Below are 24,411 nucleotides of genomic sequence, written 5' to 3' on the forward strand. Positions count from 1 at the left end.
AAACTTTTACAACGTAGTCAATGCTGGCTCTTCACAAAACGTGTTACTCAATCCTAGGCCGTCTTGCTGAGACCCATAGCGTTTGCGCGCTTTTGTTCCAGCCCAACATTAACACTTCTGATGCATCAAATCAAGTTGATGATCAGATTATCAGTTATTTTAGTATGAGGACCCATCTCTGTCCGTCTTCTGAATGCAGCTGCAAGTAACTTTGTGTTGTAAAAAGGTATACAGTGGGGCAAAAAAGTATTTAGTCAGCCACCAATTTTGCAAGTTCTCCCACTTAAAAAGACGAGAGAGGCCTGTAATTTTCATCACAGGTACACTTCAACTATACTGACAAAATGAGAAAAAAAATCCAGAAAATCACATTGTAGGATTTTTTATGAATTTATTTGCAAATTATGGTGGAAAATAAGTTTCTCAATACTTTGTTATATACCCTTTGTTGGCAATGACAGAGGTCAAACATTTTCTGTAAGTCTTCACAAGGTTTCCACACACTGTTGCTGGTATTTTGGCCCATTCCTCCATGCAGATCTCCTCTAGAGCAGTGATGTTTTGGGGCTGTTGCTGGTCAACACAGACTTTCAACTCCCTCCAAAGATGTTCTATGGGGTTGAGATCTGGAGACTGGCTAGGCCACTCCAGGACCTTGAAATGCTTCTTACGAAGCCACTCCATTGCCCGGGTGGTGTGTTTGGAATCATTGTTATGCTGAAAGATCCAGCCACGTTTCATCTTCAATGCCCTTGCTGATGGAAGGTTTTCACTCTCACGATACATGGCCCCATTCATTCTTTCCTTTACACGGATCAGTCGTCCTGGTCCCTTTGCAGAAAAACAGCCCCAAAGCATGATGTTTCCACCCCATGCTTCACAGTAGGTATGGTGTTCTTTGGATGCAACTCAGCATTCTTTGTCCTTCTTCTGGATCATCCAAATGCTCTCTAGCAAACTTCAGACGGGCCTGGACATGTACTGGCTTAAGCAGGGGGACACATCTGGCACGGCAGGATTTGCAGGATTTGAGTCCCTGGCGGCGTAGTGTGTTACTGATGGTAGGCTTTGTTACTTTGGTCCCAGCTCTCTGCAGATCATTCACTTGGTCCCCCCGTGTGGTTCTGGGATTTTTGCTCACCGTTCTTGTGATAATTTTTCTTCAAACCAAGCTGCTTACCTATTGCAGATTCAGTCTTCCCAGCCTGGTGCAGGTCTACAATTGTGTTTCTGGTGTCCTTTTACAGCTCTTTGGTCTTGGCCATAGTGGAGTTTGGAGTGTGACTGTTTGAGGTTGTGGACAGGTGTCTTTTATACTGATAACACGTTCAAACAGGTGCCATTAATACAGGTAACGAGTGGAGGACAGAGGACCCTCTTAAAGAAGTTACAGGTCTGTGAGAGCCAGAAATCTTGCTTGTTTGTAGGTGACCAAATACTTATTTTCCACCATAATTTGCAAATAAATTCATTAAAAGTCCTACAATGTGATTTTCTGGATTTTTTTTCCTCATTTTGTCTGTCATAGTTGAAGTGTACCTATGATGAAAATTACAGGCCTCCTCTCATCTTTTTAAGTGGGAGAACTTGCACAATTGGTGGCTGACTAAATACTTTTTTGCCCCACTGTATGTTTAGATGTTACAACATACTCCTACCCATACTGGCATTCAAGACACCACCGCAGCCCCCACAAGGCAGGGGGGCCCACGAGCTCTGGGGCCCCATGCGCCAGTCATTGAAGTCGATTTAATTTTTTTATAAAATAGTTGACAGTAACCCTCTAAAAAGTCATTAGTACTTCAGTGAACAAATGCCGTAGTTAAGGCTACGACGGCGCCAGTGCAATGAGTGTGTTCATAAGGACATAGACAGAGAGCCTAATGTTTCTTAGGTAGTCCTTTATGACTTTTGTTGTTGTTTAGAAAACAATATCTCTGTAGACGCGAGAGCTACAGGTATGGTAGCTACAGGGTTGTGCTTCAAATACAGCAGTTCTGTCAAATCTTTAATTTAGTTTATCATTCACCTTAATTGCTGCCAGATTATAATCAGATGATAATATTTAGCAGACAACAGTTCGAGGACTTGAACAAAAACAAAGATGTTTTCAATTTCGTTCATACTGGTGAACCGGCATTGGAGTTGTATGGTTGTAATATCAACAGTCCCTTATCTCTGGTATATCTTGGCATGCATCATTCAAGACTCAATTTAAATTGTGTGCAGCTCCATGGACAAATAATGCACAATGTGTCAGGAAAGACTCTGGGTTGGCAATACTCAGTATAGAAAACAGTCGGTCCTTGCAACCTGGACATACAGGCCATGTGAAAACATTTGCACAAAAAAAACTTCAGGAGGCCAGGGAAGTCTCAATTTGGATCTAATTTGATTTAATTTACCTTGAATATAGCTGCCCATTTGGGTCGGCTATTAGCAGCACACAACCCACTGAGTTCAACAAAAAAATTGTGGCTGAATTTATCCTCAAGCCATCTAATTTTTCCCTTTATTTTCTGTGTAATAAAATGAATATTATATAATAATAATAAATAATAAATGAAATTTAAAGTTTATTAATAGCAGCTAGATACAGTATATAGCTATAGATCGTACACTGCATAATAAAACCACAAGTAAGATATTGTTTTGAGGGTGGGCGGACTTATTTGGCATTAAAGGACTGGTTTTATGCACAATAACTTTCTATCGAAGCTGGGAGAGAGCATGAGGATGGCTCATGTCATGCAGGTTCAGGTAGCCTATACATATATATAACAAGTATGCTGTTGCATCAAACATTTATTATCTGCAATGTTTGAATTTCCAACTTTAATTACTAAACAAGTATTACATCATTGCCACCAGTCAGCATTTTAAAAATGGCAGCATTGCGACATGGTGTATAGCTTCGTGAAATGTTAGGCTTAACATAAGAAAACTACGGGCAAAGAAGCCTACCAATGAACATGTATCCATTATTTAAAGCAAAGCTAAGACCTGGCACCACAGAAAGCCTATCATCGAATCGATAGGCATGCACACACACAGACATGTCGCTATTTCAGCACCAGGGACAGCAATCGGTACTCGAACTTCGCCATTGCGGGGTCCAGAGAAACTGCGTTATATCAGTGCCTATACTGCCATCTAGTGTTAATGTACTGTAAACAATAGGTCATAACATAAGACAATGGGCAAATGGTCTGCTAAAAATATTGTCTTCCAGTTGAGATATTGAATGCAATCGTGACTAAATATCCAACACCTTGTAATAGTTTATAAATGACAGTTAAGACAGTGTAATATGGACATACCAACCATATACTTCATGTGTTAATAAATAAGCTATGCATTATGAGCAAAACGTATGGAAGGCTTCCTCCAGCCCATGTTTGAGAGAATAATGCATTCATCAAGTCTAGGGGAAATGCTGTGAAACGTACGGCTCTAGTTTCGTACAGAACCAACTTCTGTACTCCACTGATGACGGCTGCTGACAGAGGCATGGTGAAGATTTGACGAAGACCAACTTCACAGACTCGATGGACGAGACTGTCAGCTGCTTTTTGTGGAGTTCACACTGGGGAAGGATATTAGAGAGATTCGAGGATGTCAACTTCAAGTCAATTGACAAACAGAATACGTTACAAAGTTATAAACAAGCATTACATCTGTTGCATTAAAGATGACTGCTATAAAGTGGAAACATTGTAGCTAGCTGACATTGTCACCGTCAGTAAGATAGTGCCAAACCATGGCGAGCATGGGTGTATTCATTAAGGAAACCGTTACCAGTTTTAGAAACAAACGAAAGCAAATAAAGCAAACGGAACATAACGGGGAGGGAACGATCTGAATTTGTCCAATAGAAACTCTCGCTTGCGTTTTTCGTTTGGAGGAAACGGTTTTCTGTGAAACGTTTTTCAACAGAATCGGCGTAATGATTGCACCCAACGTTGGCTTGTTTGACAACATATCGCTACCATATGACTCACCAAATGTCGTTAGCTGATACGAGGCATGTTAAACTGCTCCTTAAGATGTTGTTTCAAACCATGCTTAATCAAAAACCCAATTTGACAGCAGTGCCAAATACAGAAAAGCAAACTATTTTGCAATGCACCTCCCTGATCATGCGTTTGTTTCGATCAGGTGACTGTCACAAACTTCCGCTGAGACGAGTCCTCACACGGTCAAAAAGGACGCGATATAAAGCGATTTAAAAGTCCCTGTACTGGCTCGGGTTACTATGGTTACCCTCGCACAACAAAGTTGAAGCATGAGAAAATGATATGGATAACAGGCACATCATAACCATGGCTAACTTGTTTTGAGTACCTAGTCAAACAGATGGAACATTATTAAATGGTAAGTTAAATGTAATTTCAAATGTAGCTAGCTAGCTTATGTCGTTGCAGTATTATTAAACCACTCACTGTTTTTATTTATTTATTTTACTAGGCAAGTCGCTGTCTAGGTAGTACTAGGGGTATTCAAATTGTCTAAACTAACGTTAGCTAACAGTTTAGAGTTTGCCTGTGACAGTTGGTTACAACAACCTTTTCAGCTGATTGTCAACTGCTTGAAATGATAACATTCTTTCGTGGCTGTTTGTCATTGCATATTTCAGAGGAAGTATCATCAAATGTTCTAGAAACCCCAGTCATGAACACTTATGTTGACAACCTCATTGAGGATGAAGCTGAGATTGAGCTTCTTCTTGCCAAACCGACCTGCTTCATCATTATTGGGAAGCCAGTGAGTTATCAAAATGGTTCTCACACACACACACACACACACACACACACACACACACACACACACACACACACACACACACACACACACACACACACACACACACACACACACACACACACACACACACTGACCTACTATATTGTTATTCTATACAGGGGGTTGGCAAATCCACTCTTGCCACAAAATTAGCCCAGTCCTGGAAGTGTGTCTTGATTAATGGTAAATATTCCCTATCTCAACCTGTTTTTCTGTTCCTAATATCATGTCCTGTTCTCATTTTCTGTATCTGAACACGTCTTTATACATTCATTTCAGACACAGAATTGCTCAACCAACACATCAATGATCAAAGAGCTCAAGGAGTAGAGGTAAGTGCAGCCTCAATTTGCTGTACAGTAGCAGATTTACATGAATGACTTTTCAACTACCCATCTTATGGTTTCAGCTTCTTGAGATTCTGAATGAAGGGAAAAGTATCTCAGAAGAGATGGTGGTCCAGCTGATTCTGGACAGACTCAAGTCACCAGAGGTCGAGCACTACGGTAATTCAACTAATTTTGCTAGCCTAATCAACATTGTTTCGTTGTTCCTTAATCCCTAACTACATTATACTCACTAGATTCAACACAGTGCTGCATGTTTTGTGTATGTTTGAAGTGTGTGCAGTTTCAGGAAAATGTCAGTATTATGTTGTATGGCAGGTTATGTGCTGAGCTGCTTGCCCTCCATGTCAGAGGAGTACCTGAAGATACTGGAGCAGATTGAGTTCATCAAGAACCTGCGACTGGCACCCGATTTCATCATAAACATCAAGGTTATCATCTTCTCCCTTGAGTTAGTTTACTGTGCCTTGTGCTGAATTAACAAGACACAGCCAAACTTTTACAGCTAGTTACGCCCATTACACTATACCATCGACCGTGAAATAACAGTAAAATCCTGAAACTGTCCTTGGCCTGAAATATCCTCATTGCGTTGAACTTTTCTATCCGCTTATTCTATTGAGCTGTTCCATCCCCAGTGTGCGGACAGGGACCTGATCCACCGCCTAGCGGGCCAGAGGCAGCACCCCCTGACAGGCAGGGTGTTCCTCAGGGAGCAGTGGGACCCTGTGAAGAAAGAGACCACCAAGAAAAGGAATGAGACAGATGAGGATGAGGGGGAAGAGGAGGAAGGGGAGCTGGAGGAGGCAGAGGAGGTGCAGCCAACATGAACAGATTGATACTTATTGGAGATGTTGTTCTACTCTATTCTATGTGATTTGTTTGTTTGTTTATTTAGTCGGTTGCTTATTTGTTGATCAGGTGGAGGAGCGCGAGCTGCAGAAGGACATGATCACCCAGCTGGTGCGAGCGCAGGAAAACTTCCCAGAGAACGCCTACCGCAGGGTTCTCCTGTACAAGGACACCATTCTCAGACCTCTAGAGGTGAGCGTACTGAGGCCTGAAGAGGACACACCTAAAATGGCTGCCAATTTCTGACAACAACTCCATTCACTTTGTTGACTCATCATCAAGTGTTCTATCTTGATCAGTGATAGAGATGTAGTGTATTACTAGATGGACATAGTTCTCTGTTCTGATTAACTGCCATGGCTACCGACATGCTGTTTGACATGCTGTTTGTTTCCAGGACTACATGGCAGACCATGCTTCCCTGCACCTGTTTGAGCTGGATGGGAATAAAAACCCTGAGGAACTGTTCATGGTGGGATCAGAGGGGGTTCTTGGAAAGAGGAGTTCCATTTCTGAGGGAATAAGCAACGCAAACCTTAGTCCTCTGTCAATACATTAGTCACATTGAAAACCCTTGAGTTGGCTGCAGTTTCATGATCCATTCTACAACTAACCACAGTGACTGTCCCTGTAGGTAAAGACTGACTTATGTGTTTTAATTGCTGGTTGACGAGCTGGTTGTTTATGGTTTTGTCCCTGGTGTAGTCAGTGCTCTTCCGTCTGGAGTCCATGGCAGTGAGGAGGGTTGCTGTCCCCCTTCGGCTGCTCCAGATCGACGAGGAAGAGCTGCCTGATGAGATTGACACGGTCAGCCTCTCGCTTATGCTACTGTTTGTGTGGAAAACCCTAAACTCAGATCTATTATTGTAAGATTAGTCAATGGTCCTTGAGCAGCAAGCAATGTAGCTAGCTAGCACAATGTTAACAGGTTATGGTAGCCCAATGCTATGGGATAGTAACTGCCATTGGCTGTCTGTGCTGATGTCTTCTCTCAGGAGGAGCTGTTGCGGACCATGTCCTCCTCTAAGACAGTGGCCCCTGGGTTCAGGTGGAGGAGGAGTCGTTGGTGTAGAGCCTGCCCTGTGGCCCTGAAGGAAGGCAAGATCATCAAGGGAAAGCCTGAGTTCTCTGTGGGGTGAGTGAGTGAGTGAGTGAGTGAGTGAGTGAGTGAGTGAGTGAGTGAGTGAGTGAGTGAGTGAGTGAGTGAGTGAGTGAGTGAGTGAGTGAGTGAGTGAGTGAGTGAGTGAGTGAGTGAGTGAGTGAGTAGGTGAGTGAGAGTGTGTGTGCGTGTCTCTGTTGCTTGTGTCTACACATTCCAGCCATTAACTCTCCTTCCCCGCTCCCCTTCAGGTTCATGGACAAAATCTACATCCTGTCTTCCCAGGAGGCCTTGGGGAGGTTTATGCTGAACCCGCGGCGGTACCTCCTGCCACCCATGCCGCGGCCGCCCTGCAAGGTGTCTGTGATCGGGCCTCCATGTGCAGGCAAGAGCACGCTGTGCGCCCTACTGGCCCAGCACTACGGAGCAGAGCTGGTGGACATGGAGGTCTTGATGAAGCCAGTCATCGCCAAGGTCAAACAGGACATGCTGGAGAAGGTCAAGAGAGACTCCACCCTCATGGCTATCGAGAGGGTCAAGGTCAAGATGGAACTGGACGCCACCCACGGGTCCAGTGAGTGATGGGATGATTATGGTGGTGATGATGACGAATGCATGGTGAAAAAGTGTATCAATCCTTTGCTCGGTTTCTTGTGTTGTCATCTGCAAAGCATTTATAGAATGAGCATTTAGTCAAATGTAATCAAATGTGGATTTCCTGCAGTAAACATGAGATCCAACATCAGTGAGGAGGAGTCTGATGACAATGATTCAGGTGAGTAAATCAGACTCTAACCAACAAACAGGTAAGTGCTGCCTAATAGACATACACATTTAGTCTAACTGGTGATTCTGATGTCATCCCACAGCGACATCCACGACCCACTCCTCGAGTGAACAGACTGAGGAAGGTGAGCAACACAACCATACAGTCCCACTACTTGTCAGTTACTCTGTTTGACTGTCTGCTGAGGTGTTGTTGTCGTTGTTGTTGCTGCTGCTGCTGCTGGGATACAGTGATGATGGAGGTGACAGAGGAGCACCCAGATGTACAGGCCATCGTGGAGGAGGCTTTAAAGGAGGCGGAGCAGGTTGTAACCCCGCCCTCTCTGGACCTGTATGCAGAGGTGCTGGAGAATCACATCAGAGAGGTTTGTCTGAAGTCAAGTCAAGTAAATTACCTTGAAGATTAAATAGTTGAACGTGTGCACAGTATCCTTCCAAATTGAAAAAGCCATGCCTTGTGGAATGGCATTGATGTTCTCTATCAAATGAGTATTCCAGATTGAGATGGCCGATGCAGACTCAGAGATCAAGAGAGGGTGGGTGCTGGACAACTTTCCCAGGAACAGGTCCCAGTTGGCCACCATTCAGGATCTCCACGATGGGATCATGCCCGATATCCTGTTCTGCCTGAAAGACAATGATGGGGAAGGTGGGAGAAACTACAACTCACAACTACAAATACTACCATAGTAATGCCTTTGTATTATTCATCTGAAGACTACCATATTTGTAGTTCTATACCAATGTAGAATATTTCTGTTGCAGGTAGGGTAGTATTGAAGAGGATGTATGAACAGAACAGGGAGGAGGTTGACAAGGTAATCAAGAGGCTTGAAGAACAGCAGAAACAGAAGGCCCAGGAGGCTCAAGATTCCTTGTGAGTAGAGCTAAAATGGAGGGGGAATGATGTGTTGGTCCTCTGCATTAGTGGAGCCAACATGGATGGTTGGGTTAACCAGTTTTAACTTGCTGTATGTGTGTTTGTGGCCTTCTGTAGAAACAGTATGCAGCAGGACCCAGAGGAGGATCCTAAGCCAACAGATCCTCAGGCCAAACTGGAGGCAGTGCAAGAGGAGGTGGAGGGTACTGTTCCATTTTAACTAAATGTTGTCATTCTCGATATCGATCCTGAAAAACATGACTTACTGGTATGCTTCTCACATCATGCTGCCTTCTACGATCACAGCTTTTGTATACTCATATCTATCTTCAATGTATCCTCTTAATTTGCTTTGCAGAAGGCTCTGCAAAATCTGATGCAGACGTTGCTGACAAAAGCCCACCTACCGTCAGCATAAAAGGTGGAGGTAAGACAATGAGCAATGACCATCTGAGCAATGTGAAAACATTTTATTTCTTCTCTCTCTCTCTCTCTCTCTCTCTCTCTCTCTCTCTCTCTCTCTCTCTCTCTCTCTCCCTCTCTCCCTCTCCCCTTCCACCTTCATTCCCTCTCCCTCTCTCCCTCTCCCCTTCCACCTTCATTCCCTCTCCCTCTCCTCCCCCTTCCACCTTCCCCTCTCCACCTTCATTCCCTCTCCTCTCTCCCTCTCCCCTTCCACCTTCATTCCCTCTCCCTCTCTCCCTCTCCCCTTCCACCTTCCCTTCCCTCTCCTCCCCCTTCCACCTCATTCCCTCTCCTCCCTCTCCCTTCCACCTTCATTCCCTCCCTCTCCCCTTCCCCTTCTCTCTCCCTCTCCCCTTCCACCTTCATTCCCTCTCCCTCTCCCTCCCTCTCCCCTTCCACCTTCATTCCCCTCTCTCTCTCTCCCTCTCCCCTTCCACCTTCATTCCCTCTCTCTCTCTCTCCCCCTTCTTCCCCTTCCACCTTCATTCATTCCTCTCTCCCTCTCCCCTTCCACCTTCATTCCCTCTCCCTTCCCCTTCCACCTTCATTCCCTCTTCTCTCTCTCCCTCTCCCCCTTCCACCTTCATTCCCTCTCCTCCTCTCCCCTTCCACCTTCATTCTCTCCCTCTCCCCTTCCACCTTCATTCCCTCTCTCTCTCTCCCTCTCCCCTTCCACCTTCATTCTCTCTCTCTCTTCCACCTTCATTCTCTCTCTCTCTCTCCCACCTTCCACTCTCTCTCTCTCTCTCTCTCTCTCCCTCTCCCCTTCCACCTTCATTCTCTCTCTCTCTCTCTCTCTCTCTCTCTCTCTCTCTCTCTCTCTCTCTCTCTCTCTCTCTCTCTCTCTCTCTCTCTCTCTCTCTCTCTCTCTCTCTCTCTCTCTCTCTCTCTCTCTCTCTCTCTCTCTCTCTCTCTCTCTCTCTCTCTCTCTCTCTCTCTCTCTCTCTCTCTCTCTCTCTCTCTCTCTCTCTCTCTCTCTCTCTCTCTCTCTCTCTCTCTGCAGTGTGGAAGAGAGGCTATCCAGACGGTCCAGAGATGAACCCATTCAAGCTGCAGCTAAAGCAGTTTGTGATGGACTGGGAGAGCATGGAGTCCTCTATCACAGGCAGCTACAATGTACTGGAGACCTCTGGCAAGAGCCCTGAGGACCTGGTCCAGGAGATGGTCTTCCACATGGAGAGTGAGTTTTCGGCTTAGGGTGTTTGTGTAGGTGGAGGGGGTGGGGGCTCAGGGTGTGTACATGTGTTTTTTTTTTGTGCTGGTAAAAGAGAGTATGTCAGGGTACTGAGAGTATGGCAGGTTACTGAGAGTATGGCAGGTTACTGAGAGTAGGGCAGGGTACTGAGAGTAGGGCAGGGTACTGAGAGTATGGCAGGGTACTGAGAGTAGGGCAGGGTACTGAGAGTATGGCAGGGTACTGAGAGTAGGGCAGGGTACTGAGAGTATGGCAGGGTACTGATAGTATGGCAGGGTACTGAGAGTATTTCAGGGTACTGAGAGTATGGCAGGGGACTGAGAGTATGGCAGGGCACTGAGAGTATGGCAGGGTACTGAGAGTATGGCAGGGTACTGAGAGTATGGCAGGGTACTGAGAGTATGGCAGGGTACTGAGAGTAGGGCAGGGTACTGAGAGTAGGGCAGGGTACTAAGAGTATGGCAGGGTACTGAGAGTAGGGCAGGGTACTAAGAGTATGGCAGGGTACTGAGAGTAGGGCAGGGTACTGAGAGTATGGCAGGGTACTGAGAGTATGGCAGGGTACTGAGAGTATGGCAGGGTACTGAGAGTATGGCAGGGTACTGAGAGTATGGCAGTGTTTGAGGTTGAGTGACTATACTGGCTTGGTCAAATAGTGTGGCAGAGGACAGAGTTATAAGGCACCTTCAGAATGTATTCATAGTCCTTGACTTAATCCACATTTTGTTGTGTTAGAGTCTGAATGCAAAATTAATAAAAACAATTATATATTCTCACCTATACGTCACATAGTTATCAGAATCACACAATAGCCCATAATGACAAAGTGAAAACATGTTTTAAGAAATGTTTGCAAATGTATTGAAAATTAAATATCTAGTTTACGTAAGTATTCAAACTGCTGAGTCAATACTTTGTAGAAGCACCTTTGGCAGCGATTACAGCTGTGAGTCTTTCTGGGTAAGTCTCTAATAGCTTTCCGCACCAGGATTGTGCAACATTTGCCCATTATGCTTTTCAAAATACTTCAAGCTCAGTGAAATTGGTTGTTGATCATTGATAGACAACCATTTTCAGGTATTGCCATATATTTTCAAGTAGTTTTAAGTCAAAACTGTAACTCATCCACTCAGGAACATTCACTGTCTTCTTGGTAAGCAACACCAGTGTAGATTTGACCTTGTGTTTTAAGTTATTGTCCCGCTGAAAGTTTAATTAATCTCCCAGTGTCTGGTGGAAAGCAGACTAAACCAGATTTCCTCAAGGATTTTTCCTGTGCTTAGCTCGATTCTGTTTATTTTTTTTTCCTTAATCAACAATTACAAGCATACCCACAACATGATGCAGTCACCACTATGCTTGAAAATATGGAGAGTAGTACTCAGTAATGTGTTGTATTGGATTTGCCCCGAATATAAAATTTTGTATTCAACACAAAAAGTGAATTTCTTTGCCACATGTTTTGCAGTTTTACTTTAGTTCCTTGTTGCAAACAGGATGAATGTTTTGGAATATTTGTATTCTGTACAGCCTTCCTTCTTTTCACTCTGTCAATTAGGTTAGTATTGTGGAATAGTTTCCTTCCTCTTCAGCAACTGAGTTAGGAAGGACACCTGTATCTTTGTAGTGACTGGTTGTATTGATACACCATCCAAAGTGTAATTAATAACCACCATGCTCAAAGGAATATTCAAATGTCTGCTTTTTTATTTTTACCCATCTTCCAATAGGTGCCCTTCTTTGTAAAACATTGGAAAACCTCCCTGGTCTTTGTGGTTGAATCTGTGTATGAAATTCACTGCTCGACTGAGTGACCTTATAGATAATTGTATGTGTGGGGTACAAAGATGAGGTAGTCATCTCTGTTAAACACTATTATTGCACACAGAGTAAATCCATGCAACTTATTATGTGACTTGTTAAGCAAATGCTTACTCTTATTTTTTATTAATTTGTAAACATTTCAAAAAACATAATTCCACTTTGACATTATAGGTTGTTGTGTGTAGGCCAGTGACACAAATTATAGGCTGTAACACAACAAAATGAGGAAACAGTCAAGGGCGGAGAATACTTTCTGAAGGCACTTTAGGTACCTAATAACCTTGATGTGTGTTTTCCCAAGAGCCCTTTAAGTACGTGGGCTGGGAGCTGTCAGGAGTAGACCTGGATGAGGAGGAGGAGGATGCTCAGGCCTTGGCTGAGCTGGAGAAACCTGAGGAGGCAGAGGGAGAGGAGGAACAGGAGACAGACGTAAGTCCTACATGGAGAAACCCACTAATGACATATAGTAGTTGGCAATTTAGACCTTACACATTTCTTGTACACTTTCTCCAATTAAATGCACTGTAGCTGAAAATAAAATTGCTACAGACTTCACAGTATAGGTATTCTAACCAAAAACATCTGGTCCATGTCTGTTTACCATCATCCCATACTGCTGTTTTTCTGTGACATTTTTGTGACGTTCCCTCTCTCCTCTCTCCCTGCTGTATCCAGGAGGAGGTAGCATCTAAGAGGGTGATGGGGGACACCCAACATTTCTGTCCCGTGTCCCTGAAGGAGAACGGGGCACTGATCCCCTGTCTGGATGAATATGCTGCCAAGTACAGAGAGAAAGCCTACTACTTCTCTAGTACTGAGGCCAGGGAACGCTTCTTACTGAACCCCGAGACATACGTCTCACACACACAGCTATTGCAGGTAGGAGAGGTGGGAGGGAGGGAGGGACAGAGAGAAACAGTGAGGAAGTAAGAGCTACTGGATAACTTGTTGAACAATTTAATCTATGAATGTCGGAAATTACCAAATAGCTAAGACAAGTGAATCCATGATAAAATAATGATTCCACTTGACCCCCATATTCTATCCCTCTTCCTCTCCACCTCCCCTTCGTCCCCATCTCAGGCCCCAGCTCTGAGAGTCTTCCTGCTGGGTACGAGGGGCTCTGATAAGACCACCCACGGGAAATGGCTGGCGGAGAAACTGGGGGTTTTTCACATCCAGTTCAGAGAGTGCCTGCAGGAGCTGATCCTGGGGAAGACCCAGGCCCGCGTGCCCTACTCTGATGAGGTGGAACCCCCTGAGGAGCCCCTTGAGGACCTGGAAGCCCTTCTGCTGCAGGCACAGGGAGGGGCAGCAGTGCTCTCTATGGACGAGGAGGAAAAACACAGTGGGAAGGACAGCCCAGAGGAAGCCCCAGCAGCAGAGGTAAAGGATATGATACTGTCACATATCACAGTTGTTATGGTGCAGTATTTCAGCTTGTTCCCCAGGGATTGAATGGTGGGCTATCTGTGTTGCTGTGTATGTTGCTAGCAGGGGGTGGGGCTGAGTGACGAGGAGGAGGCAATTAAGTCCTATCTGTTTGATGGAGAGCCTCTGCCTCAGGAGATCATGGAGATGATGCTGCCACAGTTCTGGGACCAGGAGCCATACAAGTACCAAGACATTTCACTAACACACACACAGACTCATCTTGACACACAAGGCACTCTCGACCCACTGACTTCCCATCTTGACTGATTTGCTGCACCCCCCTCCCTACCCCAGATCGAAAGGGTTCATCCTGGAGGGTTTCCCCCAGAACCCTGAGGACGTGTCCTTCATGGTGGAGCGCCGGCTGTTCCCGGACGCAGCTGTGGTCATGACGGTGGACGTGAGAGACGTCGTGCGGCGCCTGCTGCCCCCCCGCCTAGCCAGCTGGAGAGAACGCCGTGACCGCAGGAGAGAACAGCTGAGACAAGTCAGGGATCTACGCCACAAACTACGGGTGAGAGGAGAGCAGGGCAGATTACTAGGGCTTCAGGACAGGGAGCCAAGTGGGGGAGAAGGTGGAGAAAGTAGAGGCTCAATGCTCAAGGCAGGTGTTAGAGGTCATGTTAACACACTCTCACTCCCTATCTTTCCCCCCTCCTCTCTATCTTTCTCCAAATCTCTCTCTCTCTCATATATATATATATCTCCCTCCTCCCCCACCCCCCTCAATCTATTTCTTTCTGTTTATGCAGGAGGAGGCCATCACCCGGAGGAGGGCTGAGCTCATGGCAGAGCATGCCTCAAAGCAACCAGCTGCAAAGGTAGTCCTTCATTGTCACAAGCACAGATGCTGTGACTCTTTGAGGCTGATATGGGTCTGTGCTATATTCGTTTGGGAAGAGTTTATGATTAGACCCTGATAAGTAGGGACTCTGTCATCCACTGGTCCTTACAGTCTCTCTCTGTGTGCCAGGTGAAGGATGAGGAGGATGAGGAGGAGTTTGATGAGGAAGAGGAGGGGATGGAGGAGATCGAAGCCATGCTGATTGAGGAGTTTACTCTGGACGAGGAGGATGATGGGGAGGATGAGGAGACAGAAGCGGCTGCTGAGGAGAGGCTGGAGATGGAGATCGGAGAACGCTTTGAAACAGACGACGCCAACTTCACTAGGATGATGGTACAGAGACACACATACTGTCCAGCTATGAATAGGCTTTAATATAGTTACAGGCATTATAATAATAATAATACATTTGTAACCCAAAGTGCCATTATAAATCCAATCACATTTTATTTGTCACATGCTTCGTAAACAACAGGTGAAATGCTTCCTTATGGGCCCTTCCCAACAATGCAGAGAGAAAATGTGAAACATAATAACACAAAAAACAAGATACACGGGGTATCAATACAGAGTATAAAATTGTTTGTTTGTTGTTCAGGAACTCCTGGATGAAAACCAGATCCCTAAGCTGACCATCAACGGTGGCCGTAAGTCCAGGATCGTGCGTTACCAGCTGCTTCAGAAGGTTCAGCCTCTGGTGACCAACAGGGAGGCCCACTTCCACAAGTGCCAGCCCATCAGCTATACCCTGGCCCGCAAGCTGCTCTGCTACTCCTTCAAGTATAACAGCTTCTTCGGCTGCTGGGACCCCGTCAAGGTCAGTATAAACCGGGACATACCCACACTCTCTCTATTCAAATCCCAATCCGCTTAATTCAGTGGATGTGGACTTCTTCATAGTGTGATAAATGTTTTTATATTCTACTAACTTTCTGTTTATCCCTGTATGTTGTAATGTGACTGATAGCAGAACCCATGTGTTCCTCTTTTAGTACACAGAGGGAGACCTGATCCAGCCAGTGCAGGGTCCCCTGAACACATCCTACCCCGTGCTCTTCCACCAGTTCATCTACTTCTTTGCCTCCAAGGAGACGAGGAACACCTTCATCCTCAACCCCATCAAGTACCTGAAGCAGCCCAAACCCAACCCCTCCCTTCCCATCAAACTGGTCATTATCGGACCCCCCAAGTCAGGCAAAACCACAGGTCAGAGTTCACAACACATAGAGGCATATTACACAAGTTCTCATCCAGTGGTGGAAAATGTAACCAATTGTCATACTTGAGTAAAAGTTAAGATACCTTGATAGAAAATGACTAATGTAAAAGTGAATGTCACCCAGTAAAATACTACTTGAGTAAAAGTCTAAAAGTATTTGATTTTAAATATACTTAAGTATCAAAAGTAAATGTAATTGCTAAAATAAAAAGTAAAAAGTAAAAGTATAAATAATTTTAAATTTCTTATATTAAACAAACCAGATGACATCATTTTCTTTAGGAATGAAGTAAAGTAAAAAAAATGTTTAAAAAAATATAACTAGTAAAGTACAGTACAGATACCCCAAAAAACGACTTACGTATTTTTACTTAAGTACTTTACACCACTGTTCTCATCACAAATGTAGCTGAATGTAATTAACTTTTGTAAGGATTGTTTGCAATATGTGTATTTGATTCTTAAACTCTTTTCTCCTCTATGAATGCACTAAAACTCACTTTATTGTAACTTGTCAAACAATGCATTAAGATTTGATTCTCTCTAACACAAACTTTGATTTAAGACCATCTCAGGACAGTTCTGCCAATCCAGCTGTACATTAGCTCCCCCAAACAGAGAACACACCCATATCTATATGTGTTGTGCAGTGGCGAGGATGTTTGCCCATGAGTACAGCCTGACTCGTCTGTCCATTGGGGACGTGATGCGGACTGTGCTGGCCAGCCAGGGTAGGACAGAGCTGGCCACCCAGATGATGAAGCACCTCTCCCAGGGCCACACCTTGCCAGATGAATTGGCCATCCAGTGTCTGGAGGTAGCCCTCATGAGCCTGGTCTGCAGCACCAGAGGGTAAGGCAGCTAACCTTGGCTGAAAAATATAGGCAGTGTTCAATTTCCCTCTTTCTCATGTCTGGCTTCATTCTGAATGATGTCATAAAACGTTAAAAGTCAGTAATTCCCAGTGAGACAGTAATTTGGTGATCCATGCAGACCAATCAAAAGCTGGAAAAAGGTTGTATTGAACAGACCAAAAGCAACATTTCATTGTATGCCAACCAGAAGGTTGACTAGGCTATTCATTCTATTTCCATGACATATTCTATTGACTGTATTTCCTTCCCTATCTCAGGTACGTGTTGGATGGCTTCCCTATGACGCGTAAGCAGGCTGAATTGATGGAGGCTCGGAGCATTATCCCAGTGCTTGTGGTGGAGCTGCAGCTGGACACCGTGGAGGTGCTGAAGAGAGGCCTCAGTGACAAGATGAAACCCAACAGGTCAGACGGGTGGCACTAGATGGCCCTACCAGAGAGAACAAAACTATTGTGTACAGTACATCCAGCTATATTCATCAATCTTAAATGAATAGGAAAGTTCAGCACGTCCTGAAATTAATACACTTTGACAGTGTCTATGCTTCCCATTCATTTAAGATTTAGGGCATGTTGCTGCATCTACACAACAGATTACCTGGGACATGGATTCATCTTGTTATCATTTTGGCTTAAACTGTCACTTAATTATCCCCCCTCCCCTGGCAGTCCCCACCTGATGCATGACAGCCCCCAGATCCTGAACATCCGTAACTCTAATTTCAAGCATGAGGTGGAGGCGGTGAGGCAGCACTACCAGCAGCATTACCAGAACTGGGTCTCTGTGGATGGACACAACTCCAAGTGGTGGGTCTGGAACAGAATCCTGGATGAGGCCCGCATGAGCATGAGACACATCCACACCTACCTGGAGAAAATACGCACCGGTAATATATGCAGTCTAGAGAGACTATAGAAAAAGCCTATTCACTTTGGTAATGATTTGATTTCTACACTGAACAGAAATATAAACGCAACATGTAAAGTGTTGGTCCCATGTTTCATGAGCTGAAATAAAAGATCCCAGAAATGTTCCATAAATTATGCACAAAAAGCTTATTTCTTTAAAATGTTGTGCACATATTTGTTTACATCCCTGTTAGTGAGCATTTTGCCTTAGCCAAGGTAAAAATCTACCTGACAGATGTGGCATATCAAGAAGCTGATTAAACAGCATGATCATTACACAGGTGCACTTTGTGCTGGGGACAATAAATGGCCACTCTAAAGTGTGCAGTTTTGTCACACAACACAATGCCACAGAGTTTTGATGGAGCATGAAATTGCCATGCTGACTGCAGGAATGTCCACCAGAGCTGTTGCCAGAGAATTGAAAGTTTATTTATCTACCATGAGCCACCTTCAAACTTGTTTTAGACAATTTGGCAGTATGTCCAACCGGCCACACAACCACTATGTGTTGAGCATTGTGTGGGTGAGCTGTTTGCTGATGTCAACGTGGTAAACAGAGTGGCCCATGGTGCCGGTAGGGTTATGGCATGGGCAGGCATAAGCTAAGGACAACAAACACAATTGCATTTGTATTTTTTTTTTAATTTTACCCCCTTTTTCTCCCCAATTTCATGGTATCCAATTGTTAGTAGCTACTATCTTGTCTCATCGTTACAACTCGAGTGCGGGCTCGGGAGAGACGAAAGTTGGAAGTCATGCGTCCTCCGATACACAACCCAACCAAGCCGCACTGCTTATTAACACAGCGCGCATCCAACCCGGAAGCCAGCCGTACCAATGTGTCGGAGGAAACACCGTGCACCTGGCAACCTTGGTTAGCGTGCACTGCGCCGGGCCCGCCACAGGAGTCGCTGGTGGCGATGAGACAAGGATATCCCTACCGGCCAGGCCCTCCCTAACCCGGACGACGCTAGGCCAATTGTGCGTCGCCCCACGGACCTCCCAGTCGCGGCCGTTTACGACAGAGCCTGGGCGCGAACCCAGAGTCTCTGGTGGCACAGTTGGCGCTGTAATACAGCGCCCTTAACCACTGCGCGACCCGGGAGGCCTTCACAATTGCATTTTATCAATGTCACTTTGAATGCACATAATTACTGTGATGAGATCCTGAGGCCCATTGTGAGGCCCTTGTCCTTTAAGGTATCTGTGACCAGCAGATGCATTTCTGTATTCCCAGTCATGTGAAATCCATAGATTAGGGCCTAATACATGTATTTCCTCATATGGACTGTAACTCAGTAAAATCTTTGATATTGTTATTTTTTTTGTTCAGAAAATATTAAAGTCTTATGAGATTGCTGCTTCTCCTATGTCTTTGCCCCTGGCCCCTACAGGCCATGCAGCTAGCATCGACAGGCTGTGCATCACACCAAAGGAGCTAAAGTCTCGGCTGGGTGAGTTTAGCTATTACTGCCCTGTCAGCCTCGCCCTCCATCGACACCTGGTGGACTGTTCTCTCACTACATCTCTGGAGCTGGCAGCTGAGTTCAGGGGACACTATTACAAGATGTGCTCTCGGGAGTACCTGGAGGTGGGTCTCATACCTGGTGACAGTCATCAATGATTTGGTGACTTACCTGCATGTAAATGTGTGTAAAGTGCTCTTTGAGATCTGTGGTTAAAAGGTCAAATGTATATGATTACATCACAGGAACTATTAACAGAGGTAAAATTATATTGATGTCTCTCTTTGCCTTGTACCCCTATCTACAAAAGCTCTTCCTTGAGACTCCAGAACAGTTTGTGATCCCAGGCTGCCCACACGCTCTCCCCCCTTCCCACATGTTGCCCAAGAAGCTGACGGCCGGCCAGGTGAAGGCCAGGTTCCCCAAGCAGGTGGAGATGAAGGGCTACTGCCCCGTCACCTACCTGGATGGGAGGCAGAGGTAGCCAACACACTGGCTTTACTCCTATCTATTCATTATAGTACCAGTCTTCTTCAATGTTGGCACAGGGGGGCATGGGTTCTCTGTAGGTCTCTGGCTTTTTAAGAGGTCTCAAGTTTGGAATATGCCAGTAATTAGGTACAGTTGAAGTCGGAAGTTTCCATACACTTTAGCCAAATACATTTAAACTCAGTTTCTCACAATTCCTGACATTTAATCCTAGTAAAAATGTGTGTTTTTGGTCAGTTAGGATTACCACTTTATTTTAAGAATGTGAAATGTCAGAATAATAGGAGAGAGAATTATTCATTTCAGCTTTTATTTCTTTCATCACATTCCCAATGGGTCAGAAGTTTACATACACTCAATTAGTATTTGGTAGCATTGGCTTTATATTGTTTAACTTGGGTCAAACTTTTCAGATAGCCTTCCACAAGCTTCCCACAATAAGTTGGGTGAATGTTGGCCCAATCCTCCTGACAGAGTTGGTGTAACTGAGTCAGGTTTGTAGGCCTTCTTGCTAGCACACACCTTTTCAGTTCTGCCCACACATTTTCTATGGGATTGAGGTCAGGGCTTTGTGATGGCCACTCCAGTACCTTGACTTTGTTGTCCTTAAGCCATTTTGCCACAACTTTGAAAGTATGCTTGGTGTCATTGTCCATTTGGAAGACCTATTTGCGACCAAGCTTTAACTTCCTGACTGATGTCTTGAGATGTTGCTTCAATATATCCACATACTTTTCCTGCCTCATGATGCCATCTATTTTGTGCGGTGCACCTGACCCTCCTGCAGCAAAGCATCCCCACAACTAGATTCTGCCACCCCTATGCTTCACGGTTGGGATGGTGTTCTTCGGCTTGCAAGCCTCCCCCTTTTCCTCCAAACATAACGATGGTCATTATGGCCAAACAGTTCTATTTTTAATTCGTCAGACCAGAGGACATTTCTACAAAAAGTACAATCTTTCTCCCCATGTGCAGTTGCAAACCGTAGTCTGGCTTTTTCGTAGAGGTTTTGGAGCAGTGGCTTCTTCCTTGCTGAGCGGCCTTTCAGGTTATGTCGATATAGGACTCTTTTTACTGTGGATATAGATACTTTGGTATCTGTTTCCTCCAGCATCTTCACAAGGTCCTTTGTTGCTGTTCTAGGATTGATTTGCACTTTTCGCACCAAAGTACGTTAATCTCTAGGAGACAGAACGCGTCTCCTTCCTGAGTGGTATGATGACTCCGTGGTCCCATGGTGTTTATACTTGCGTACTATTGTTTGTACAGATGAACGTAGTACCTTCAGGCATTTGTAAATTGCTCCCAAGGATGAACCAGCCTTGTGGAGGTCTACAATTTTTTCCTGAGGTCTTGGCTGATTTCTTTTGATTTTCCCATGATGTCAAAGAAAGAGGCACTCTGTTTGAAGGTAGGCCTTGAAATTCATCCACAGGTACACCTCCAATTGACTCAAATGATGTCAATTACCCTATCAGAAGCTTCTAAAGCCATGACATAATTTTGTGGAATTTTCCAAGCAGTTTAAAGGCACAGTCAACTTAGTGTATGTCAACATTAGAAGCCTCCTCCCTAAGTTTGTTTTATTCACTGCTTTAGCACACTCCGCCAACCCAGATGTCCTAGCCGTGTCTGAATCCTGGCTTAGGAAGGCCACCTACAATCCTGAAATTTCCATCCCTAATGTAATGAGTGCGTGTAGGTGGCAGGTAAGTCAGGCGCAGGAAAACGAACTTGGTATAAACAGAGTTGTGTAATAAGCGCTCATAAAACGCCAAAAACCAAAATATACAAAAAATAATAAAAGTGAGTACAAAACCCGTCGCACACCGACACATGACTAGCACAACACATACAATAAACAATCTCCGACAAGGACATGAGGGGAAACAGAGGGTTAAATACACAACATGTAATTCATAGGATTGGAACCGGGTGTGAAGGAAGAGAAGACAAAACCAATGGAAAATTTAAAAAATGGATCAATGACGGTTAGAAGGTCAGTGACGTCAACTGCCGAACACCGCCCGAACAAGGAGAGGGTCCGACTTCGGCGGAAGTCGTGACACCTAACTAAAACATTTTCCGACAAGATAGAACTGCAATAATAGGGGGAGGAGTTAGCCTGAAGTGTTCTGCCATACTATCCAGGTCTGTGCCCAAGCAATTCGAGCTTCTTGTTTTAAAAATCAACTTTTCCAGAAACAAGTCTCTCACTGTTGCCGCTTGTTATAGACCCCAGCTGTGCCCTGGACACCATATGTGAATTGATCGCCCCATCTATCTTCAGAGTTCGTACTGTTAGGTGACCTAAACTGGGACTTGCTTAACATCCCGGCCGTCTTACAATCTAAGCTAGATGCCCTCAATCTCACACAAATTATCAAGGAACCTACCAGATGCAACTCAAAATCCTTAACCATGGGCACCCTCTTAGATATCATCCTGACCAACTTGCCCTCTAAATACACCTCTGCGGTCTTCAACCAGGATCTCAGCGATCACTGCCTCATTGCCTGCGTGCATAATGGGTCCGCGGTCAAATGACTATCCCTCATCACTGTCAAACGCTCCCTAAAACATTTCAGCGAGCAGGCCTTTCTAACCGACCTGGATCAAGTATCCTGGAAGGATATTGACCTCATCCCGTCAGTAGAGGATGCCTGGTTGCTCTTTAAAAGTGCTTTCCTCTCCATCTTAAATAAGCATGCCCCATTCAAAAAATGTAGAACTTAGAACAGATAGAGCCCTTTGTTCACCCCAGACTTGACTGGCCTTGATCAGCCCAAAAACATCCTGTGGTGTATTGCATTAGCATCGAATAGCCCCCGCGATATGCAACTCTTCAGTGAAGTGAGGAACCAATATACTCAGTCAGTTTTCAAACAGAAATTTGCTTCCTGTAGCACTAATTCCAAAAAGTTTTGGGACAATGTAAAGTCCATGAAGAATAAGAGCACCTCCTCCCAGCTGCCCACTGCACTGAGGATAGGAAACACTGTCACAATAAGCATTTTTCAACAGCTGGCCATGCTTTCCACCTGGCTACCCCTACCCCGGCCAACACCTCAGCACCCCTTGCAGCAACTTGCCCAAACTCCCCCCGCTTCTCCTTCACCCAAATCCAAACAGCTGATGTTCTGAAAGAGTTGCAAAATCTGATCCCTACAAATCAGCTGGGCTAGACAATCTGGACCCTCTCTTTCTAAAATTTTCTGCATAAATTGTTGCAACCCCTATTACTAGCCTATTCAACCTCTCGTATCGTCTGAGAACCCCAAAGATTGGTAAGCTGCCGCGGTCATCCCCCTCTTCAAAGGGGGAGACAGACCCAAACTGTTATAGAGCTATATCCATCCTGCCCTGTTGTTTTTGGTTCACTTTTTTTTGGTTCACCAACTACTTCTCAGATAGAGTTCAGTGTGTCAAATCGGAGGACCTGTTGTCCGGACCTCTGACAGTCTCTTTGGGGGTGCCACAGGGCTCAAATCTCGGGCCGACTCTTTTCTCTGTAAATATCAATGATGTTGCTCTTGCTGCTGGTGATTCTCTTCTCTGCACCTGGGTCCAACCTTACAATGTCACAGATTGATGCTCTCATTCTACCTCCCAGACAGGCTGCTTGCTATAGGCTCTCAGTTGATTCCGTTTCATATTTAGTGCCTTTGAGATGTATTGCTTTTAGTTTGAAACTCTCCTCAGGTATGAGGCCCTGGTTCGTGGAAGCGTGGAGTACTCTGTGGAATATCGGGAACAAATCTACATTTTTGAGAACGAACAGAAACAGGACAGGTTTCTGAGGTCAGTAATAGACTTATGCAATGATCCTGGTGTGATCTCAAATTATCAATTTTAATATTGTTAGGTAACCCAAAACCAGTTCTCTTCCAACTTCTTGTTCCTCCTCTCAGGTTACCTGAGACCTATTGGAACCAGAAGCTGCCCGACAAGCTGCCTCCTATGAGTGAGCCTGTGCAGCTCACCTCCCTGCCCATGCTAGGCTACATGGAACAGGTGAGACTGAGGCTCAAACACACCGGGAGGCACTCTGGATGTAATTACTGGAGGGACTTAATCTGAATAAAAATAGCTGAAGTGTGTTTACACTACAGTGCATGTGACATACTGTATGTTGACCAGAGGTTTTGTGTTCCATATCAGGGCGTGGCAAGATCTATCATTAAAGCTCTGACTGCCGTCGGTTGTCTCAAACCAAAGTTCCCCTACCTCAGTCCGAAGAGATCGGCACTCCATTATCTGGCATTTTATTTGAAAGGTATGCAAAAATCGTTGAGAGGAGCCTTAAGGCTCTTCACACACCCAAGTTTGTCATCACCATAATGTCACACGGTCCCTTGTCATGCTATATTTGCAGTGCATTGGTCTCAGATTATAATTTGACTCTGCATTATCTTGCTTGTCCATTCTTTCCTCCTATGCTCCCTCCCTATTCCTTCCATCCCTCTCTCCGTTCCTCAGCCTTCAACCCCAGGAACTCGGACTACATCCGCCAGAAGTACAAGAAGAAGCTGGCGTCATTTGAGGAGAATTGTGAGCTTATCTCCTACCTGGGCTCCACTATGACCAAGAAGTACAGAGCTCCTCAGGAGCAGCCCATAGACTTTGAATTTAAGCTGCACAGGTTTTTGGCTTTTGGAGAGTCCACAGAGGCTGCTGCTGGGGTGCTATAGTACCGCATGACTTGTGAAATATTGTTCACTGAAATGTTGAGCTCTAAGTATTTCACAGGGTGCATTGCACTCTTGATATATCAAAGGATGACATTAGAATTGCAGTCCTTTTAAACTGCTATTAACATTTCTAAATGTTTATTATTTAACCAAATGCATTTTGTTAGTTCACCATTTGTAAGTTGGAAGTCAGTGGGGTTTTCTTCGTACATATTAAAAACCCAGTGCAGT

General features: G+C 44.9%; 2 protein-coding genes across 6 annotated transcripts in view; one reads left to right on the forward strand and one right to left on the reverse strand.

The window, feature by feature from the left end:
* Nucleotides 1-4,187, reverse strand: part of fig4a (FIG4 phosphoinositide 5-phosphatase a) — a 134,858-nt gene extending 130,671 nt beyond the window's left edge. Inside the window, exons 1-2 of the mRNA XM_046298728.1 lie at nucleotides 4,002-4,187; nucleotides 3,450-3,586 (exon numbers count right to left, since the gene is read on the reverse strand). Coding sequence (XP_046154684.1) covers nucleotides 3,450-3,512 — 63 coding nt within the window. The 5' untranslated portion in view covers nucleotides 3,513-3,586; nucleotides 4,002-4,187. The remainder of the gene's footprint in view (nucleotides 1-3,449; nucleotides 3,587-4,001) is intronic.
* Nucleotides 4,188-4,212: 25 nt separating this feature from the next.
* ak9 (adenylate kinase 9) lies at nucleotides 4,213-24,411 on the forward strand. 5 transcript variants are annotated; one of them, XM_046298724.1, is made up of 38 exons: nucleotides 4,221-4,374; nucleotides 4,637-4,764; nucleotides 4,923-4,986; nucleotides 5,083-5,135; nucleotides 5,213-5,309; nucleotides 5,469-5,581; nucleotides 5,789-5,965; nucleotides 6,072-6,194; nucleotides 6,400-6,474; nucleotides 6,708-6,809; nucleotides 6,998-7,137; nucleotides 7,353-7,675; nucleotides 7,826-7,876; nucleotides 7,971-8,012; nucleotides 8,119-8,252; nucleotides 8,386-8,536; nucleotides 8,653-8,764; nucleotides 8,885-8,970; nucleotides 9,126-9,194; nucleotides 10,236-10,412; nucleotides 12,553-12,680; nucleotides 12,927-13,130; nucleotides 13,335-13,637; nucleotides 13,746-13,867; nucleotides 13,980-14,199; nucleotides 14,438-14,506; nucleotides 14,659-14,862; nucleotides 15,128-15,346; nucleotides 15,522-15,735; nucleotides 16,399-16,600; nucleotides 16,881-17,027; nucleotides 17,292-17,509; nucleotides 18,929-19,125; nucleotides 19,311-19,480; nucleotides 23,192-23,290; nucleotides 23,401-23,503; nucleotides 23,651-23,765; nucleotides 23,969-24,411. In XM_046298724.1, the coding sequence occupies exons 2-38, from the start codon at nucleotides 4,672-4,674 to the stop codon at nucleotides 24,178-24,180; spliced, it is 5,328 nt and encodes a 1,775-aa protein (XP_046154680.1). In that variant the 5' UTR covers nucleotides 4,221-4,374; nucleotides 4,637-4,671; the 3' UTR covers nucleotides 24,181-24,411. The 5 variants fall into 5 exon arrangements, 4 of the variants coding, with proteins under 4 accessions (XP_046154683.1, XP_046154680.1, XP_046154681.1 ...); XM_046298725.1 differs by having other exon boundaries at nucleotides 13,749-13,867; XM_046298726.1 differs by having other exon boundaries at nucleotides 9,126-9,188.

The sequence above is a fragment of the Oncorhynchus gorbuscha genome, linkage group LG14, assembly GCF_021184085.1.
Source record: "Oncorhynchus gorbuscha isolate QuinsamMale2020 ecotype Even-year linkage group LG14, OgorEven_v1.0, whole genome shotgun sequence".
Lineage (NCBI taxonomy): Eukaryota > Metazoa > Chordata > Actinopteri > Salmoniformes > Salmonidae > Oncorhynchus > Oncorhynchus gorbuscha.

Excerpts from the sequence above, each read along its gene's own strand:
- ak9 (XM_046298724.1), top strand. The coding sequence starts at position 4,672 with ATGAACACTTATGTTGACAACCTCATTGAGGATGAAGCTGAGATTGAG. Across the intron at positions 5,966-6,071 it reads AGCTGGAGGAGGCAGAGGAG|GTGGAGGAGCGCGAGCTGCA; the intron begins GTGCAGCCAACA and ends TTTGTTGATCAG. Across the intron at positions 7,138-7,352 it reads AAGCCTGAGTTCTCTGTGGG|GTTCATGGACAAAATCTACA; the intron begins GTGAGTGAGTGA and ends GCTCCCCTTCAG.